We start from the raw sequence: 18,558 nt of genomic DNA, 5'->3' as shown, positions 1-18,558 counted from the left end.
GGCCTATGGTGTTTGTAAATTTTTCTCCTAGTTGAAAGTTCAGTTGAAGACAGTGGATCACTTATAATTCACTGATGTATAGGCGTAGATGTAGAATTCTACAGCAGGGCGGGTTCCTTCTGGGTTGCTGGAAACAAGCTTCTTGGATGCTACTTTCTGGATGTCTCTCTCGCTCTCTTTCTCTAGGCTGCTTTTTAACGTAAAGTTATGTTACATCTCGCCTCCAGGTAGGGAGACGCTTTGGTCTCTCCCTCATGGTGATCGCATTTGACATCTTCTTTGTTTCAGAAGAACCCATTCAATTCGGGAAAATTTCAGCAGGGGTGTAGGATGGGTGTAATTGACACCTCTTAGCTTTGAAGAGTTTCCTTTGCCTCTGTCAGACAGCTGTAATAGACAAAGGCCAAGTCTTTTTCCTTCGGTAGGCATTTTGGAGCATTGTTCACTATTTAAAAGAAAGGTCTATAACCCTGACCGTTATTTTGTCCCAAATCAGTTCCTTTCGCAAACTCCCATAGTCAAAATCCTCTGCTATTTTATGCACATCATGATAAATGAATCGATTCTTCCACTGACTTTCTGTGTGTGTCTGCTGAACCTAGCTCATTCCACGATTACATTTTTCCTGATCTGAAAGTAACCTTCTCAAGTTGGATGACACAGGCCGGTGTATTTTGTCTCTCATTCGCTGTCAGAGACAGAACGAAGGTACGCAGTGATTGAAAAGGAAGCATTAGCAGCAGCATAGGCGAGCAAAAAATTTTCGGACTACATACTGGGCCTCAAGGTCAAGATTGAAACTGACCACAAGCCACTAGTAACGTTGCTTAGTTCCAAGGAGTTAACAGAATTACCCCCAAGGGTAGAGAGTTCAACTATGACTCATGAGCTATGACACTACAACTGAATATGTCCCAGGGAAACATCATGTGATAGTTGACACATTATCGAGAGCATCAAGTGATGTACCCGAACTGGGAGATGTCTCATTCTTGAAGGAAGTAGAAGTCTTTGCTTTTGCCATAACAGAAGATTTTCTGGGAACTGCTCAAATTTTATGCCAAATTAGAAACCTACAGAAATAGGACCAAGTCTGCGAAAAAGTAAGACAGTTCTGCCAAGAAGGTTAGCCAGAATATATGCTGAATAACCCAATCCTGAGAAAGTATCATGAGCAACAAAGCCATCTTACTATTGTCGACGACTTACTAGTCTACGATGAAAGAGCTTCAAGATTCGACATCTTAGGGAAACTACACCAAGGGAATTAGGAATCACCAAATGTCGAGCAAGAGTTAGGAACTCAATATGGTGACCGGGTGTTTCCAAGGAGATTAAAGACATGATCTCCAATTGCATTACATGTGCTACTACCAGACAAGACTCCAGAGAGCCACTGATGTTGTTCTTGTTTCTGTCCAGGCCATGGGAGCACCCAAGAATGGACCTCTTTGAAAATAGAGGGAAGATTTTCCTCATTGTCATGGATTATTACTCTAGATGGGTTGAAGTCAAACCAATACATAGCCAAAGTTCTAAAGCCGTAATAAAGTCACTGAAAGAGATTTTCGCCACAGATGGCATTCCAGACCTAGTGATCTCTGATAATGGTCCACAATTGGTGAATTGAGGCCTTCCAGCAGTTAGCAGAAATGTAAGGGTTTGCTCATGTTATGAGTTCACTGAGGTACCCCCAGGGCAATGGAGAAGCAGAAACAGCGTTTCGAACCATGAAAATGCTGTTGAAAAAGAACAAGGATTTTCAGCTAGCGCTGTTAAATTACTGATCAAGACCAATCCAGAATGGGCTGGCTCCAGGTGATTTGCTAATGGTTAGGAGGCTGAGGACACAACTACCCACACTCCCAAGAACCCTTCAGCCACGAGTTGGTGCTAAGGACTGGGAAAGGGTGAGGGAGAAAGGAGAGAAAAAAAGGTCATCTAAGATGGAGAATCATGATAAGTGTTACAGAGCAAAGAACCAAACAGAACTACGACCTGGAGATTTGGTTTGGATTAAAGACCAGGGTCAATATGGGGAAGTGATGGAAAAATCTCCATATCCCTGGTCATACCTAGTCCAGACAGACGAAGGATGGATAAGGAGAAATAGAAGATCTTTGGTACAGGAGGATATGAATAAAGAGTTGATGAATGATCAGGAGGATCAGCTACCAGAGAAAGCTGATGAACCAGTGACACAACTAACAACAGATAACCCAGATGACAGTGAAGACAAACAACATGAGTCATCTGATAGGTCCACTCACACACAGGAAAGTGAGGAAAAAGAACTGAAAGACTCAATACCCCAAACAACCAAAAGAACACACTATGGCAGAGTAATGAGAACGCCACGGCGTTATAGACCTGATGAATAAAGTCAGGCTTTGGGGGAGATGTAGTATAATGTACATATACTGTTGCTGGGTAGATTGTGTATATAGACCTTAAGCATCATCACAGGATGTGATGTTATGAGTTTTTACTTTGTGCTACTCAGTGTTCATGTAGAAACCCTAGCAGGAAGATCCCTGTAAATAAACTCCTGTTGCTTTGACCCAGAGTCTATTTTCCTCATTCTATACTAATAGCACACTAACAATATAGTGCATAATAAACCTTAAATAATAATTAAGCCTTTTGATTTGTACTCACCCACTTGTGTCACTATCTTGTGGATCTGATCTAAGTCAGAGTTTCCAGGCAGGTAAGGATTTCCAGTTGCCATTTCAATACTCATGCATCCAAATGCCCAAATGTCCACAGGTCTTGTAAAGAAAAATTTATTGGAATCAGTTATCTCTTAGAAACCATCCTTGAACTGAAAGACTAAAGAGTTTAAGTGTTCTGTGTGTTTGAGCTAGCACATGTGCATACTGTATTGAGGTGGTAATTTTATATTGGGGGCAGCACAGTGGCGCAGTGGTTAGCACCGCAGCCTCACAGCTCCAGCGACCCGGGTTCAATTCTGGTTACTGCCTGTGTGGAGTTTGCAAGTTCTCCCAGTGTCTGTGTGGGTTTTCTCCGGGTGCTCCGGTTTCCTCCCACAGCCAAAAGACTTGCAGGTTGGTAGGTAAATTGGCCATTATAAATTGCCCCTAGTATAGGTAGGTGGTAGGGAAATATAGGGACAGGTGGGGATGTGGTAGGAATATGGGATTAGTGTAGGATTAGTATAAATGGGTGGTTGATGGTCAGCACAGACTCGGTGGGCCGAAGGGCCTGTTTCAGTGCTGTATCTCTAAACTAAACTAAACTAAAATTAATGGAGCAGTCAATAACTTATTCCACTTTTCTAAAATTCTAAGCAAACATTTGTAATATACTTTAATGCAATGACCCTTAGTTAATAGTACTTTAATTTGTTAAGAAGCAATTAAAAGGTATGGTTTTCAAGGAAAGAGGGTAATCTTGTGTATAAATCTGTAACAGATTAAAAATCTTACAACTATGTGTATTTCCTGTCTACTTCCTGTTATCATGCTTTTGTCACAGTTTTGTATCAGCTGTTTCTGTTATAAGTTCACACATCCATAGTTATAATGGGAAACAGCTATGCATACCTGTCCAGCAATAATTACAACCTCTTGCCAGTAGTGAGACGTTGCATCACCATAAGAACATAAGAATTTATTTGTTTCATGGCTCCCAGTTCCTCATGATGAACTACTGAAAAATTTCTAGGCTCCAACTTTACCTTCTCTACTTCCCAAACTCTCATTTGTTTTGCTATTTACCTATAATTTATAAAATCAAATCAAGGTCCAATACAAAAATAAGGATAGAATGATGATCTTAAAATGGGGATTGAATTAAAGTCTGGCTATCCGACCCAAACCCGAATACATGTTCGGGTTCGGGTGAGGTCAGGTCGAAATTCCGAGTCCAGCATTCGGGCTCGGGTCAGGTCAGGCTGCACAGTGCTGCTTCTGGGAAGTCACGGGATCAGGCTCACCCATGATTCCCCACAAGTCCAGCTGCAGGAATAGCATGCTGCCGGAACAGATGAAGGATATTCGTGTCGGGTCGGGTCGGGTCGGGTCAGGCGCGAAAAAAATATTAAAGGACTCGGGCCCGGGTCAGGTTCAGGCTGGCTGTGGTCGTGTCAGGCCCGGGTCGGGTTTTAATTTTATACCTGAGCCAGGCTTTAGATTGAATGATGTCTGCACTCCCTAATCCAATTATTCTCTGCCCTCTAGTCTCCATATTGGGAATGTGGTCTTCCCAGCTGTAAGGCTTTTGTAAATAGTCTTGTAAATGTGCCATCTAGTTTCTTTTCAAGTTTGTTAGTAAATGCCCAATTGTCAGCACTTTATATCAATATTGACAGATGACTGTTATTAACAGGGATTCTGAAATTTACTACACTTGTTAACATTCAGCGTATCAAGAATTAAATTTTTTCCAGTTAAATACAGATATTCAAATTCGGGACCCTAAAAGGAAAGCCATTAGGTGCATTTACAGGTCCTGAAGTATCAAACTCTCTCTTTATGAACTTAGTATAGAAGTTGAGTATTGCTACTAAAGTTCAGGAATAACAACACAGGAACAGAAGTGGTCCATTCAGGTCCTCATGTCTGTTGTGCCATGCAGTTAGATCTGGGTGATCTGTATCTCGACTCCATCTACCTGCCTTGGTTCCATAACCCTTAACATCCGTGCCTAACAAAAATTTTAATACTTTATTGCATTTTGATTTGTTATAGTGCAGCATAAAGCAGGCACTACTTAATTAAATTCCCTGCATATTTTGTGTACTCTTGCTTCCAGTTAAGATTTCATCATTGCAATTATGTAAAATTACTGCCCAGTTCCTAGAGTTAGTGCATATTCATCTCTCAGTTTGTGATAAGCCATATGAGTAAGAAAGTAAAGAGCACTCCTGCAAATAATTAATTCACTACACCCATCATTTTCTAATGCAAAAAGTAGAATTATGGATATGAGCTAATGCCTACACTTTGGCTTTAACCAATCAGAACAAAAATCACTGAAGTCATCTGCCCCACACAGCATCATTAGTCAACTCTTGCAGGCTTGAGACTATTTTGCATAGTTAGCAGTTTAATTGTGACCCTGTAGATGCTTTCTGAACATCTTTTCAGTTAGTATAGCATTGCATACAATGCATACAATTAGCTAAAACCGCACAAAATACATTTTAAAAAAGGAGATAAAATGAATAATTAACAATAATTTAGTTCTCTACAAGGCTATTTGCTTGAAAGCATCATTATTCTTGAGACTATTATATAGAATGCATCTAGCTAATTAATAAGGTTCATTCCTTAATCTTTTCCATAACTTGTAGTTTATGAAATACATTTTTATGTGTCTTTATTGCTGCTAGACAGCACCTGGTCTCAAATGTTCACTTAATTTTGAAGTGTCACAGCATCAAGAGTGTACATAGAGTCCTCAGTTCTGATATTTAATAAATTGCTGCAACAAAAAACAACTCTGCATAAAACCTATGTTATGCCTGGCCTGTAAGCATAAGATGCTGGTCCTGGGCACAAAAAGCTGAAAATGTTCCATCTCCCACACAGCTTTGCCCCAAAACAGCATAAACATACTAATAGCATACACAGATATTTAACAACTACCCAGTTAACATAGCTACTGTCAGTTAATACCTACCCCAAATGAAAAGAGAAAAGCTCCACTGTTCTGGGTAGCAGTCTATCAACTCATAGTTCAGAGGAGGCTCCAACAAAGTCAGGGGAAACCACTTGTTGGTGCAGAATGTTATGTTAGTGCACTGAGACTTCACCGCAACTGTTAAGTGATCAGCAATGAAATAACACCCACAACTCATTAAGGCAGCATGACATCACTTCCACGTCTTGCCTTGGCTACCCTTCTCCACATTTGATTGCCTCACTCTTGACCAACATTGCTCTGTCCTTCAAAAGTCTCATTATCTACTAGCAACCCAACACTACATCCTTCTTCCCACACCTGAGATCAAAATCTCCTTCCCAACCTCACCCAAACTTTGTCCTCAGCATCTCCTCATCAGTGACAACTTGCAGAGTGAACTCATCTTGCTCATATTCTCCAATTTCTTTGCCCTCTTTCCCCGCCTAATCTCATTCTCCACTAAATATCAAATGGTCTCCTATCCTCACCATGCTCTCCTTCAATAGAAAACTCCATGGACCTGTCTGTAGGTCAGTGCATGAGGTGTATGACCAGCCTGACAATCATCTCATTTAGAACCACCTTTCCCTCTCTGTGACCAAATTCTTGTATCCCCTTCTCTGCCACTAATTGCTTTCTCCAACCATAAACTGCCAGTCCTTCCATGCACACTTTAAATATATAATGCACTTTGTTTCTAGCCCCCAAAACCCAAATTCCCTCAACCCTGTGCAGTTTCTTTCCCATCTTCCAAGATTAATTTCCCCTATAAATCTCACCCCGTCTGATGCCTTATTATGTTCTAACCCCAGTCCTAAATGTCTAGGCTCTCCTTCTCAGTTCCATGTTTGCCAACATTGCAATCTTCTTATCATCAAGCATTGCTCCCACCACTTTCAAAATCATTTTCACTTTGAAAAATCCTGCTTTCAACTACTCTATCTTCTCAATCTACCGCTCTGTATCTAATCTGTCCTTTCTGTCCAAGGTCCTTGAAAGCCTCATTGCTATCCAACCTTGCACTCACCTCTCTCAAGACTCCCTGTCTGATTCCCTCTCATTTAGTTTCTGGCCAGTTCACAGCAGCAACATCAGCTTAGTTAAAGTCAACTAACTTTAAGAAGGTCACAAGGTTCTTTTTCTCCTAAGTTCTCTGGTTTTTGCCCTTTATTTCTTCTCTCCTAAATGACGATTCTTCATGTGTGATCCTAGGCAATATCTATCAGCAGGCTATTCAACCTCAAGGGCATCACAGTGAGCCTGAACCAGTTTTCCTCACCCGAGGTCCCATAAATGTGCCCATGCAGCACAGAGCACAGGATAGTAATCAAGACTGGAGATTTTGGTTGATTTTTCCTCTCTCTAGCCTGTGGATATTGAGATCTGTTGTTGCACCTGACTCAAGTCAGTTAGCTCAGCACAAACCAGGGATCAACAAGGGTCCTTCCTGATCTATATGGCTCAATAGCACAGTACTGTTGGAGGGAATAGCTGCACATTCTTCTACTTGTGTGAACTAAGAGAAAGAAAAGAAAAGCATTCTTTATAATATGTACCTACTTTCCATATTTGGTGTCACCGACTACTAACTCTGGAGCCCTGTACCACCGAGTGGCCACATATTCGGTGTAAGGCTCTCCTGGTGCAGCCAATGTACGGGCAAAGCCAAAATCACATAGTTTAACAACACCAGACCCCGAGACCAGAACATTCTCAGGTTTGATATCACGATGAATTATCTGGAGGAGAAATAAGCAGGGAAAAACAGAATAAAATAATTTACCAATTTTGTCTGTGTAAGTGACAAACAAATTCAATGAATTGCACAAAGCCACTTCAAATCACAACAGATTATTCAAACTGCACATACTTCAGTAGGGATATTGTGGCACTTTAGTACTAATGTATTGGGCCACAGAACAGTAAGAGGCAAATGGACTTGACAGTGTAGATGGTCATCTGACTCTCATATCTCTTCTGCACCTATTGTGCAACCAACTACTAGAAGAGCATGTAGAACAGCCAATCTTGGTAAATCACATTGACATTCCCTCCCTCCCTCAATTGGAAATATACAGGTTCCACTAACTGCTTTGCACAGGCAATTCAAAGGAGCTGGGATGTTCACCCTGTGGGAAATTAGAGGCACATGGAAACATAGATAATGCCAGTTGTGGCTCAGTTGGTGGCACTCTCGCCTATGAGTTAGAAAGTTGTGGGTTCAAGTCCCATTCTAGAGATGTGAACACAAAAATCTAGGTACTGAGGGAGTGCTGCACTGTTAGAGGTGCTTTCTTTTGGATGAAACATTAAACTGAGGTCGCCCCTGCCCTCGCAAGTGGACATAAAAGATCCTATGGCACTATTTCAAAGAAGAGCAAGGGGAGTTATTCCTGGTATTCTGGCCAATATTTATCCCTCAATCAATAACACAAAAACAGATTATCTGTTCATTATCACATTGTTATTTGTGGGAGCTTGCTGTGCAAAAAGTGACTTCCACATTTCCTACATCACAACAGTGACTGACTGTACTTCAAAAATACTTAATTGGCTGTAAAGCACTTTGGGATATCCTGAGGTCATGAAAGGCACTATATAAATGCAAGTCTTTCTTTAAATGTTTTGCACCAGTGTGAAACAGTACACAGAAGTCAGTTTCATTCATTGCATGGTAATCCACAAGATGGCTAAATATCAACTATTAAAATGTTCCACTGTATTGTGCTCAGTTTGCAAGATCAATGACTGTCAAAACAATATTTTTGCTTGAGTCGTTAACTTATTTTGGCCCAATTTGCTTTCAATTATTCCGTTTTCCTCTGTCCGTTTCTCCCTTGCACTCTGAGATAATTTGAGTTTAAATGGTATTAACAGCCAAAAGCATGAATGAACCATTTTTCTGGTTTGGGTATTAGGTTCTGACTGTTAATTCTCTTGCAGTTGCTGGTTCCAGGGCATTCCCTGTTATCCCCTAATCACTCTGTTATAGCTCTTCACTTTATATATACATCCTAGTTGCTCTCCTATGACATTGCATAAAAGAAGTCAAGACTGTGCACTGTTGAATATTTTTAACTCAATATGCTCAAAGAACATGATAACAATATACCCTAAAAAAGTGGACAACAGAAACTAATACTATAGTATTGAAATAAACATATAATAGAGTAAAGCAGAGAAATCAAATTATGAATCAAAACAATTTTTTGACACCATATAACAGAAATCTGATCCATCAGAAGCCAAGACAATCCACAAGCAACAAAACCCTGTGACAACAATGGCATTACAGCTTTGTAAGTATCAGTAAATTGATACATTGATGAAGCAGTAGATACTAGCAAAATAGTAGGCAGTAGTGAATTTAGAAATTTATACACCAGAAGGCAACCAACAAATCAATAAATTAAATGAAGTAAAATGGCAGAAGAACAAATGAATCATAAATTAATGGAAAGACAAACAGCATTGAATTAATGAATTAACGCAATAGCAGACATGCCAATAAATAAACTAAAGAAGCACTAGGGACCTGAATTAATTAATTAATGAGGAAGCAAGAACCAGTAAATTCATGAATTAATGAAGCAGTGGACACGGGAAGTGATGGAAGGTGTCATCAACAGTGTTATCAAGCACCACTCAAACAGCAACAACCTGCTCACTGATGCTCAGTTTGGATTCCGCCAGGGCCACTTGGCTTCTGACCTCATTACAGCCTTGGTTTAACCGTGGACAAAAGAGTTGAACTCAAGAGGTGAGGTGAGAGTGATTGCCCTTGATATCAAGGCAGCATTTGATCTAGTTGGCATCAAGGAGCCCTAGCCAAATTGAAGTTAATGGCAATCAGGGTGAAAACTCTCTGCAGGTTGGAGTGATACATAGCACAATGGAAGCTCATTGTGGTTGTTGGAGGCCAATCATCTCAGCCCCAGGACATTGCTGCAGGAGTTCCTCAGGTTAGTGTCTGAGGCCCAACCATCTTCAGCGACTTCATCAATGACCTTCCTCCATCATAAGGTCAGAAGCGGGATGTTCACTGATGATCGTATGATGTTCAGTACCATTCACAACTCCTCAGATACTGAAGGAGTCTGTGTCCATTTGCAACAAGACCTGGACAACATTCAGGCTTTGGCTGATAAGTGGCAGGTAACATTCGCGCCACAAAAATGCCAGGCAATGACCATCTCCAACATGAGAGAATCAAACCATCTCCCTTTGACATTCAACGGCATTATCATCGCTGAATCCTCCACTAGCAATATCCTTGGGGTTACCACTGACCAGAAACTAAACTGGAGCAGCCAGTAATTAATTAATTAAATAAATACTGTGACTACAAGAGCAGGTCAGAGGCTGGGAATTCTTCAGTGAGTAACTCACCTCCTGACTCCCCAAAGCTTGTCCACCATCTACAAGACAAAGGTCAGGAATTTGATGGAGTTCTCTCCACTTGCCTGGATGAGCGGAGCTCCAGCAACACTCAGGAATCTCAACACCATCCAGGACAAAGCAGCCTGCTTGATTGGCACCCCATCCAAAACCTTAAACATTCACTCCCTTCACCACCGATGCACAGAGGCAGCAGTATGTACCATCTACAAGATGCGCATTATCAAATCATCACACCTCCTTCAACAGCACCGTCCAAACCCGGGACCTCTTCCACCTAGAAGGACAAGGTCTGCAGTCGCATGAGAACCCCACCATCTGCAAGTTCCCCTCCAAGCCACACACCATCCTGACTTGGAAATATATTACTGTCGCTGAATCAAAATCCTGGAACTCCATTCCTAACAGCATTTTGGATGTACCTACACTACATGGAGAGCAGTAGTTCAAGAAGGTAGCTCACTACCACCTTTTCAAGGGTAATTAGGGATGGCAACAAATGCTGGCCTCACCAGCAATGCCCACATCCCATAAAGCAAATTAAATTATGCCATCAAATAAATTAATGGAGCATTCAGAACATGAATAAATTACTTAATGGAAAAGTAAGCACCAGTGAATTCATGAATTAATTGGGCAGTATATATGAATTAGTGGCACACCAACAAATCAATAATTTAATTGATCAGTAGGCACCATGAATTATTGTTTCATACAGCAGTAATCACACTCACAAATCAGTAAATCATGATTAAAGTAATGGAGCAACAGGTACCAGGGGGTCAGTATTGCCCTTCCTACCTTTGCTGCCACTGCTTCCGGCCACGCGATTACTAACTGGTTTCACTGCCATTTTAGTCATTTTATTTTTCAAAGTTTTATGAGCCATTATCAGGATTTTAGCTTACCAAAGCCTTTAAACAGCTAATAGAAAGATATATAGTATATAATGAGTTAAATATTCCTGTTTGTCAGGACACAAAATTGGCTTGGTGATAGGAGGCAGAGGGTGGTAGTGGAGGGTTGTTTTTCAGATTGGAGGCTGGTGACCAGTGGTGTGCCACAGGGATCGGTGCTGGGCCCTCTGTTGTTTGTCATATATATTAATGACTTGGATGTGAATGTAGGGGGCATGATTAGTAAGTTTGCAGATGACACCAAAATTGGTGGTATAGTGGACAATGAAGAAGGTTGTCTAAGGTTACAACAGGATATAGATCAACTGGGAAAGTGGGCAAGGGATTGGCAAATGGAATTTAACGCAGACAAGTGCGAAATGATGCATTTTGGGAAGTTAAACCAGGGCAGGACATATGCAGTGAATGGCAGGGTCCTGGGGAGTGTTCTTGAGCAGAGAGACCTTGGGGTGCAAGTGCATTGTTCCCTGAAAGTGGCAACACAGGTAGACAGGGTGGTGAAGAAGGTGTATGGCATGCTTGCCTTCATCGGCCGAGGCATTGAGTACAAGAGTTGGGACGTCATGTTACAGTTGTACATAACATTGGTTAGGCCGCATTTGGAGTACTGTGCAGTTCTGGTCGCCGCACTACAGGAAAGATGTGATTAAGCTAGAGAGGGTGCAGAAAAGATTCACAAGGGTGTTGCCTGGTTTGGAGGGCTTGAGTTATAAAGAAAGATTGGATAGGCTGGGTCTGTTTTCACTGGAGCGAAGGAGGCTGAGAGGGGACATGATAGAGGGATATAAAATTATGAGAGGCATAGATAGGGTAGATAGCCAGAGTCTGTTCCCATGGTAGGGGTGACTAAAACTAGAGGGCATAGATTTAAGGTGAGAGGGAGGAGGTTTAAAGGGGATCAAAGGGGTAAATTTTTCACACAATGAATAGTGGGTATCTGGAATGAGCTGCCTGAAGAGGTGGTGGAGGCAGGAACAGTAGCAACATTTAAGAGGCATCTGGACAGGTACTTGAATGAGCAAGGCATAGAGGGATATGGAATTAATGCAGGCAGGTGGGATTAGTATAGATAGGCATTATGGTCGGCATGGATGCGGTGGGCCGAAGGGCCTGTTTCTATGCTGTACGACTCTATGACTCTATGAGTTGTGGCTTAGTGAAAAGTCCCCAGAGAGACAGAGTAAGTAGGAGTGCAGGTGGGTTTATTAATGCTGCAGCAAATTCCTGCTGAAGCTACAGCAAGAGTCTGGTAGGACAGCTGAGCGGCACAGTGGTGCAGTGGTTAGCATTGCAGACTCACAGCTCCAGTGACCCGGGTTCAATTCTGGGTACTGCCTGTGTGGAGTTTGCAAGTTCTCCCTGTGTCTGCGTGGGTTTCCTCCGGGTGCTCCGGTTTCCTCCCACAGCCAAAAGACTTGCAGGTTGGTAGGTAAATTGGCCATTCTAAATTGCCACTAATATAGGTAGGTGGTAGGGAAATATAGGGACAGGTGGGGATGTGGTAGGAATATGGGATTAGTGTAGGATTAGTATAAATGGGTGGTTGATGGTCGGCACAGGCTCGGTGGGCCGAAGGGCCTGTTTCAGTGCTGTATCTCTGAACTGAACTGAACAAATTTGGGGGCAGTGTGCTTAATCCACTGACAGATCCAATTTCCTTTAGGATCCTCTGTCTATATATTTAAAATCATGCATTGAGCATGCACCTCCTGCCCACAAACCTGCCTATTGCAATGGTTTTGATCGTATTTTTGGCAACGTTTTCTGACGTGTCTCATATATACACATATTAAAAAAAATTATATTTATCAAATGCAAAAGGGGCAAAGCCACAAACAATTTATTCATAAATCTTGTGTCCTCAATTGCGTTTACTCACATTGTTCTTGTGAAGGTACTCTGTGGCCCTTAATACCTGAATAAGGCATTTTCTGAGTCTCTTACTCTCCAGTCCATTTGGAAACCGTTCCAAATCATCCAAAACAGTGTGATCCACAAACTCAAACACGAGGAATAAACGTTTCTTCTGCTTGAACACCTCAATAAGGTTTACCAGATTTTCATGCCTAAATTGCTGTCAGATAATAAATCAAGTGTACATAAAGAAAATCATAATTACTCACTACTGAAACTTGTAACGTTGTGCTAAAAAATAGAACCATGGTGGTTAAGACAGAATACAAAGTGGAACTTTGCAATTCCCCATTCTACGAGGTCTTGATCTTGGGCAGGAATGTGAGAAGGAGGGGCACTAAATAGTTGGGGAAAGAGAATTCATGGGGATATCACCACCTTCTACCAGCTGTCTCTTTTTATTTAGTCAGCCAAGCATGAAAATCAATCACCGTGCTTAACAGTTTTCCAGCCAAACTACTGAGAAATCCACCAAAGTACAGTTTCTATTTGCCTGATATGGAGTGCACACCCTTCCTCCACAAGGACAATTTCCACTTTCCTAATTTAAAGAATTTAGACAGATTTGTAAGAGCCAAGGCTTAGGAAATCCCAAGCGTTCACAGGTGTACTGCTGGAATTTAACCAGCTAAACTGCACAGCTTACCAGCACAAAGCACTAGTCACCACACAGTAGTGCCTCAGTTGGTATCACTCTTGCCTCAAGTCAAAAGATTGTAGGTTTAAGTCCCACAGCAGAGACTTGAGCACAAAACAATCTAGACCAACACTCCCATGCAGTACTAAGGGTCTGCTGCATTGTCGGAAGTCTCGCCTTTTGGATGAAACGTTAAACCTGTCTGTCTGCTCTCTTGGGTAAACATAAAAGTTCCCATGACACTTTTTCAAAGAAGAACAGAAGAGTTATTCCTGTTGTCCTAGCCAATAGTTATCTCTCAATCAACATCACTAATAAGAAGATTATCTGGTCATTATCACGTTGCTGTTTGTGGGAGCTTGTTGTAGGCAAATTGGCTACCATGGTTCCTGCAATTGCAATAGTGACTACACTTCAAAAGTACTTCAGTGGCTATAAAGTGCTGTGGGACATCCGGAAGCTGTGAAAGGCACTATAGAAATGCAAGTCTTTCTTTTTTTCCCTTTTTAAACTCCCCCTTTGCTTGTCCAGGTGCATGGCAGCACCAGTACCTGCAAGTTCCCCTCCAAGTCACACACTATCCTGGCTTGAAAATACGTCATCATTCCTTCATCATCGCTGGATCAAAATCCTGAAACTCCCTACCTAACAGCACTGTGGGTGTATCTATACCACACTGCAGCAGTTCAAGAAAGTGGCTCACCTTATTAAAGGCATTAGGGATGGGCAATAAATGCTGGCCTTGCCAGTGATGCCCACATTCCATGAATACATTTTTTAAAAAGGCAGATCATACTAATGTGATTTTGCCATTATCTTGAAGAGATATTCAGACGCGAGAAGGAAGAATCTCAATCCCCTGTGACAGATCTACCCATCCAGATCTCTTTAACTGCCAGGTTGTCTGGTCAATTATGAACAGTGTCCTGGAGATTTGAAGACCTGTGGTTTGAAGTTCAAATGGAAGATCAAAGACCTGAAATGTTAACTCGGTTTATCTCTCCACAGATGCCCGGCCAGCTGAGCATTTCCAACATTTTAGTTTAGTTTAGTTTAGTTTAGTTTAGAGATACAGCACTGAAACAAGCCCTTCGGCCCACCGAGTCTGTGCCGACCATCAACCACCCATTTATACTAATCCTACACTAATCCCATATTCCTACCAAACATCCCCACCTGTCCCTATATTTCACTACCACCTACCTATATTAGTGGCAAATTTAGAATGGCCAATTTACCTACCAACCTGCAAGTCTTTTGGCTTGTGGGAGGAAACCGGAGCACCCGGAGAAAACCCACGCAGACATAGGGAGAACTTGCAAACTCCACACAGGCAGTACCCAGAATTGAACCCGGGTCGCTGGAGCTGTGAGGCTCCGGTGCTAACCACTGTGCCAACGTGTCGTGCAGATTTCCAGTATCCGGAGTATGTTGCTTTTGTTTTAACTACCTGAATGGCTCAGTTTGCAAATTAGAGTCTACCAAGGAGAGTTGACTGAATTCTAATCTTCCGTCGTCATTCATGTCATCTTGGAGCCAACTCCATTTGCCACCCCAAGAAGGATAGTCAATTGTTGCTGTTTATCAACAGATAAACAAAGCTTTGAGCTCTTTTGCTGGTCAGAAACTCCTCACAAGAAGCATAACCTACTAAACTCAGAAAAGCTAATGAACAGCTTTGAAAAGGTTGACGCAACCTGCAAAGAACCAACCTTTGAAAAAGCAACTTACAACTGAAAATCAGCCCTGAATAAAGGTCTATGACCAACTGAATAAGTTAAATTCCTTTTTATTTCTTTGGAATTCACAATTTTTATTATTGTTTGGGATCACATTCCACAGTTCACTTTGCTTTTCTGTGAAAACTGAAAACTAATGGCTTCAACTGTGATTTATGAAAATTAATCACTATGAGAGTGTATTTTAAGTTGTATTATAAGGAATAAAATGACACAAATTGCATTTGGTGCATTTTCCAGCTTCCCTCATAAAACCCAAAGATTGGCCAAGTATTTTATGACACCATAGAAGTTTTCAGCTCCATGAGGCCATTCGGCCCATTGTATCTATGCTGAGCAAACTGAAGTTAATCACACCATTCTTTCCTAACATCCTTCTATTTTCCAGTTTCAAGTATTTATACTATTTTTTTCCTTAAAACATGGAATTGTCTCTGTCTCAACCATTGCCTGTGATAAAGCATTTTATGCTCTAACAACTTTCTGCATAAAGAAATTTCTTCTAACTTCTCTACCCAGTGATATTTTTAAAGTGATGAAGACCTGACCACTTCTCCAAAACCAGAGGAAGTAATCTTTCCCTATTCATTCCAAATATGAGTACCATGGCAACCTTAGAGTCGTTGATATCAGTGGAATCCATGCTTGCACACAAACAACCTTCAGGCCATTCTGGAACTACTAATCCAAAAATATCCTCAGCTAAAATGCTAATTAATGAGGTCTGGATGACAATACATAAGTCACCATAAAATATAAGTGCACTGTGACCATTTTTGTAAATACACGACAGACACTATAACCGACTGACAGTGGTTCCATCAGTCAGAGGTGCAAGGCTTCAGCATCAGCAATGTGCAATCCAACTCTCATTGCCAACCTCTAGATCGGACCTTCATTAGCTATCCTTACAAGTCTCAACGGTTTCCTCCTCAGCTATATAACAGGCATCCACCTTCAGTGTGGCAGAAAGGCCCACAGCGAACAATTTGCAGTATAGTAGTCACATTGATGTTCACAATGTCCAAGTTCAATGCCAGACGCCAAACTTACTTGTCACCAATTGCTTAATTCACTGCTGTTGCTGAGGGGGTTTTACAAAAACACATGCCCATCTTCTCCAGGATACTTCGTGAGGGATTAGTGTAGAGAATTGTAGGTTGCGATTCCAAGAGGCCCAAATCTATCCTCAGCAACAGCATTACTTCCAGCAAGCAGAAGCCCGGTCTAATATTTCTCTTCTCTAGCCCAAGGGAACTAAGGAATATCGGAGCACCCACCACCTAGTCCCAGTTGACATTTGATAACATAGACCAAATGCTAAACCTAGGACATTCCTGTTTTACATGACTCAGTACCATGTCACATGGTGCATTTACCCACTGATCCATTAGGGAAAACTTATTTCACTTTTAATAAATCCACCCGAATACTTTAAAATTACATTTTCTACCTGCTCAGTCTCCAGTTTTCCCCCAAATTAATAATAATTCATGCTCTTACCTTCAGAAATCGTATTTCTCTTACAGCAATTTTCTTTACCAGTCTGTCATCATCTCGGTCCTGAAATCTTTTGACGGCAACTATTTGTCCTGTCTCTTTGTGCCTGCATTTCATTACCGATCCATAAGTACCCTCTCCCACTAGTCCTAGATTCTCATACATCTCCATTTCTAGGTCTGATTTTTTTTAACCTGTATCAGAATATATATGTTGCTGTTAATAAGGAGTTATGGATTATAGTCAGTGAAAACATATGGAATATGTGTTTAATTAACAGCACCTTATTCCTATTCAGCTCTATGAAATATAATAGTAATAAAGGGAGGTGCGGGTTACAGAATGTTGGAGCACCCCTGCCCAGAGTTAAAAGCTGCAAGGTGCAGTTCTCATCCACAGTGCACTCCATTCTGAATTAGTGACTCTGGCTGTGGTCTGATGGGAAGCATTGAAGCATGGCCAAATGCTTCTGCAGAGGGGAATGGCTGTTTTCAAAATAAAATTGGTGGAAGCGTAAGAGTATGTTGTCCATTGCATTGTTGGCTGGGATTGTATAAAACAGCCTTATATACCCATTTAATTTCCTCTTTCATGGACAGATGCCTTGTTCTTGCTCTGTGCTTCGTCATCGTCACAGCTGCTCACAAAATTGATACAGATGAAGAAAGTAAATTGTCTCAATTCCCTCACTGATCCATCCAGAGCCTTCACTACAGAATCTCTTAAATAATTCCAGCCATACACATCCACTATCCCACTTAAAAGTGCATGGAGTCACTTGTTGATCAGTTTATGAAAACAAGTTTCTGATATCAATCCTAAATTTACCTTTCAATAGTTTGAACCTGTGTCTTGTTGTCCTACTATTACAGCTTAATTTTAAGTTGTATTCCGGAATTACCTTTTATACACCATTTACTATCTTATCTCCCTTTATAATGTTATTTCTCTCCATCGCCTCCTTTCAAGGCTGGAAAACCAAACTCCAGTTTTTCCTCACAATTTATTACTCTGAGGCTAAGGATCTTGTGTCTTGAATGTCTAGATTGTGCGCTGGTGGTCAAAACTGGACACAATATTCAGTGTAATCTAACCAGAGCACTATACAGTTTATGTTTGACTTCCTGTGACTCTTGCTCTGCTATTTTGGCTAGATATTTCAGCATTTTATTTGTGTTGTTGATTGTTGTCCTATAGTAATTAGATATGTTGAGTACCATGTCTTCTAATATCACTAGATCATTTTGTAGTTTCTAGGCTACTGCTCCTGGTTCAACTGCCTCTCCCAATTAGGTATTGTTTGCCCATTCAACGGGTTCGCACTGAGCTTCTCATTCCAAGTAGCAAATATAAATTAGAAACAATGGGGGGTATTTTCCCAGCCCCTTGGAGGCAGGTTTGGAAGGTGGGGGGAAGAGAGGAAAATTTTTAAAAAGTGTATTAGGTTGGCTTATTGATGTTTTCCCGCCTCCGGCTGCTTTTCCCAGGGGTGGGCTGCATGCCTGGACTGCAATCCACCTGGCAGCAGCGGGAAGCCAATTAAGGCAATTATCATGCAAATTAACTGGCATTTTCTTAGCACAATGGCAGTTTGCCTGAGGCGCATGGGACTCCTGCTGCGTCTGTAGTTTGTCTCCTTACAGAAGGCAATATTATATTTTAGAAAGCCAGTTGGTGAAGGATTGTACTGGAACCAATCTTTACAGACAGGAATAAACAATTGTTGTAATTCATCCATGCACTCTTTAAGTGCTAGCCATTGCCTATCCACTGCCAACCCTTAAGTAATGTTCCCTAATCTATC

General features: G+C 41.4%; 1 protein-coding gene across 5 annotated transcripts in view; it reads right to left on the bottom strand.

Annotated features, from left to right (window-relative positions):
- The window catches only part of LOC137375953 (cyclin-dependent kinase-like 2), a 197,917-nt gene that overhangs the window by 171,204 nt on the left and 8,155 nt on the right, over positions 1-18,558 (bottom strand). For all 5 annotated transcript variants that reach the window (XR_010976103.1, XM_068043723.1, XM_068043724.1 and 2 more), the window contains exons 2-5: positions 16,758-16,948; positions 12,844-13,038; positions 7,210-7,388; positions 2,659-2,771 (exon numbers count right to left, since the gene is read on the bottom strand). Coding sequence is in view for 4 of the 5 variants with exons in the window: in XM_068043723.1 (XP_067899824.1) it covers positions 2,659-2,771; positions 7,210-7,388; positions 12,844-13,038; positions 16,758-16,925 (655 nt within the window). In the remaining variant the exon portion in view is untranslated. The remainder of the gene's footprint in view (positions 1-2,658; positions 2,772-7,209; positions 7,389-12,843; positions 13,039-16,757; positions 16,949-18,558) is intronic.

The sequence above is a fragment of the Heterodontus francisci genome, chromosome 12, assembly GCF_036365525.1.
Source record: "Heterodontus francisci isolate sHetFra1 chromosome 12, sHetFra1.hap1, whole genome shotgun sequence".
Taxonomy (NCBI): Eukaryota; Metazoa; Chordata; class Chondrichthyes; order Heterodontiformes; family Heterodontidae; genus Heterodontus; species Heterodontus francisci.
This window is presented reverse-complemented; position numbering and strand designations above follow the sequence as displayed.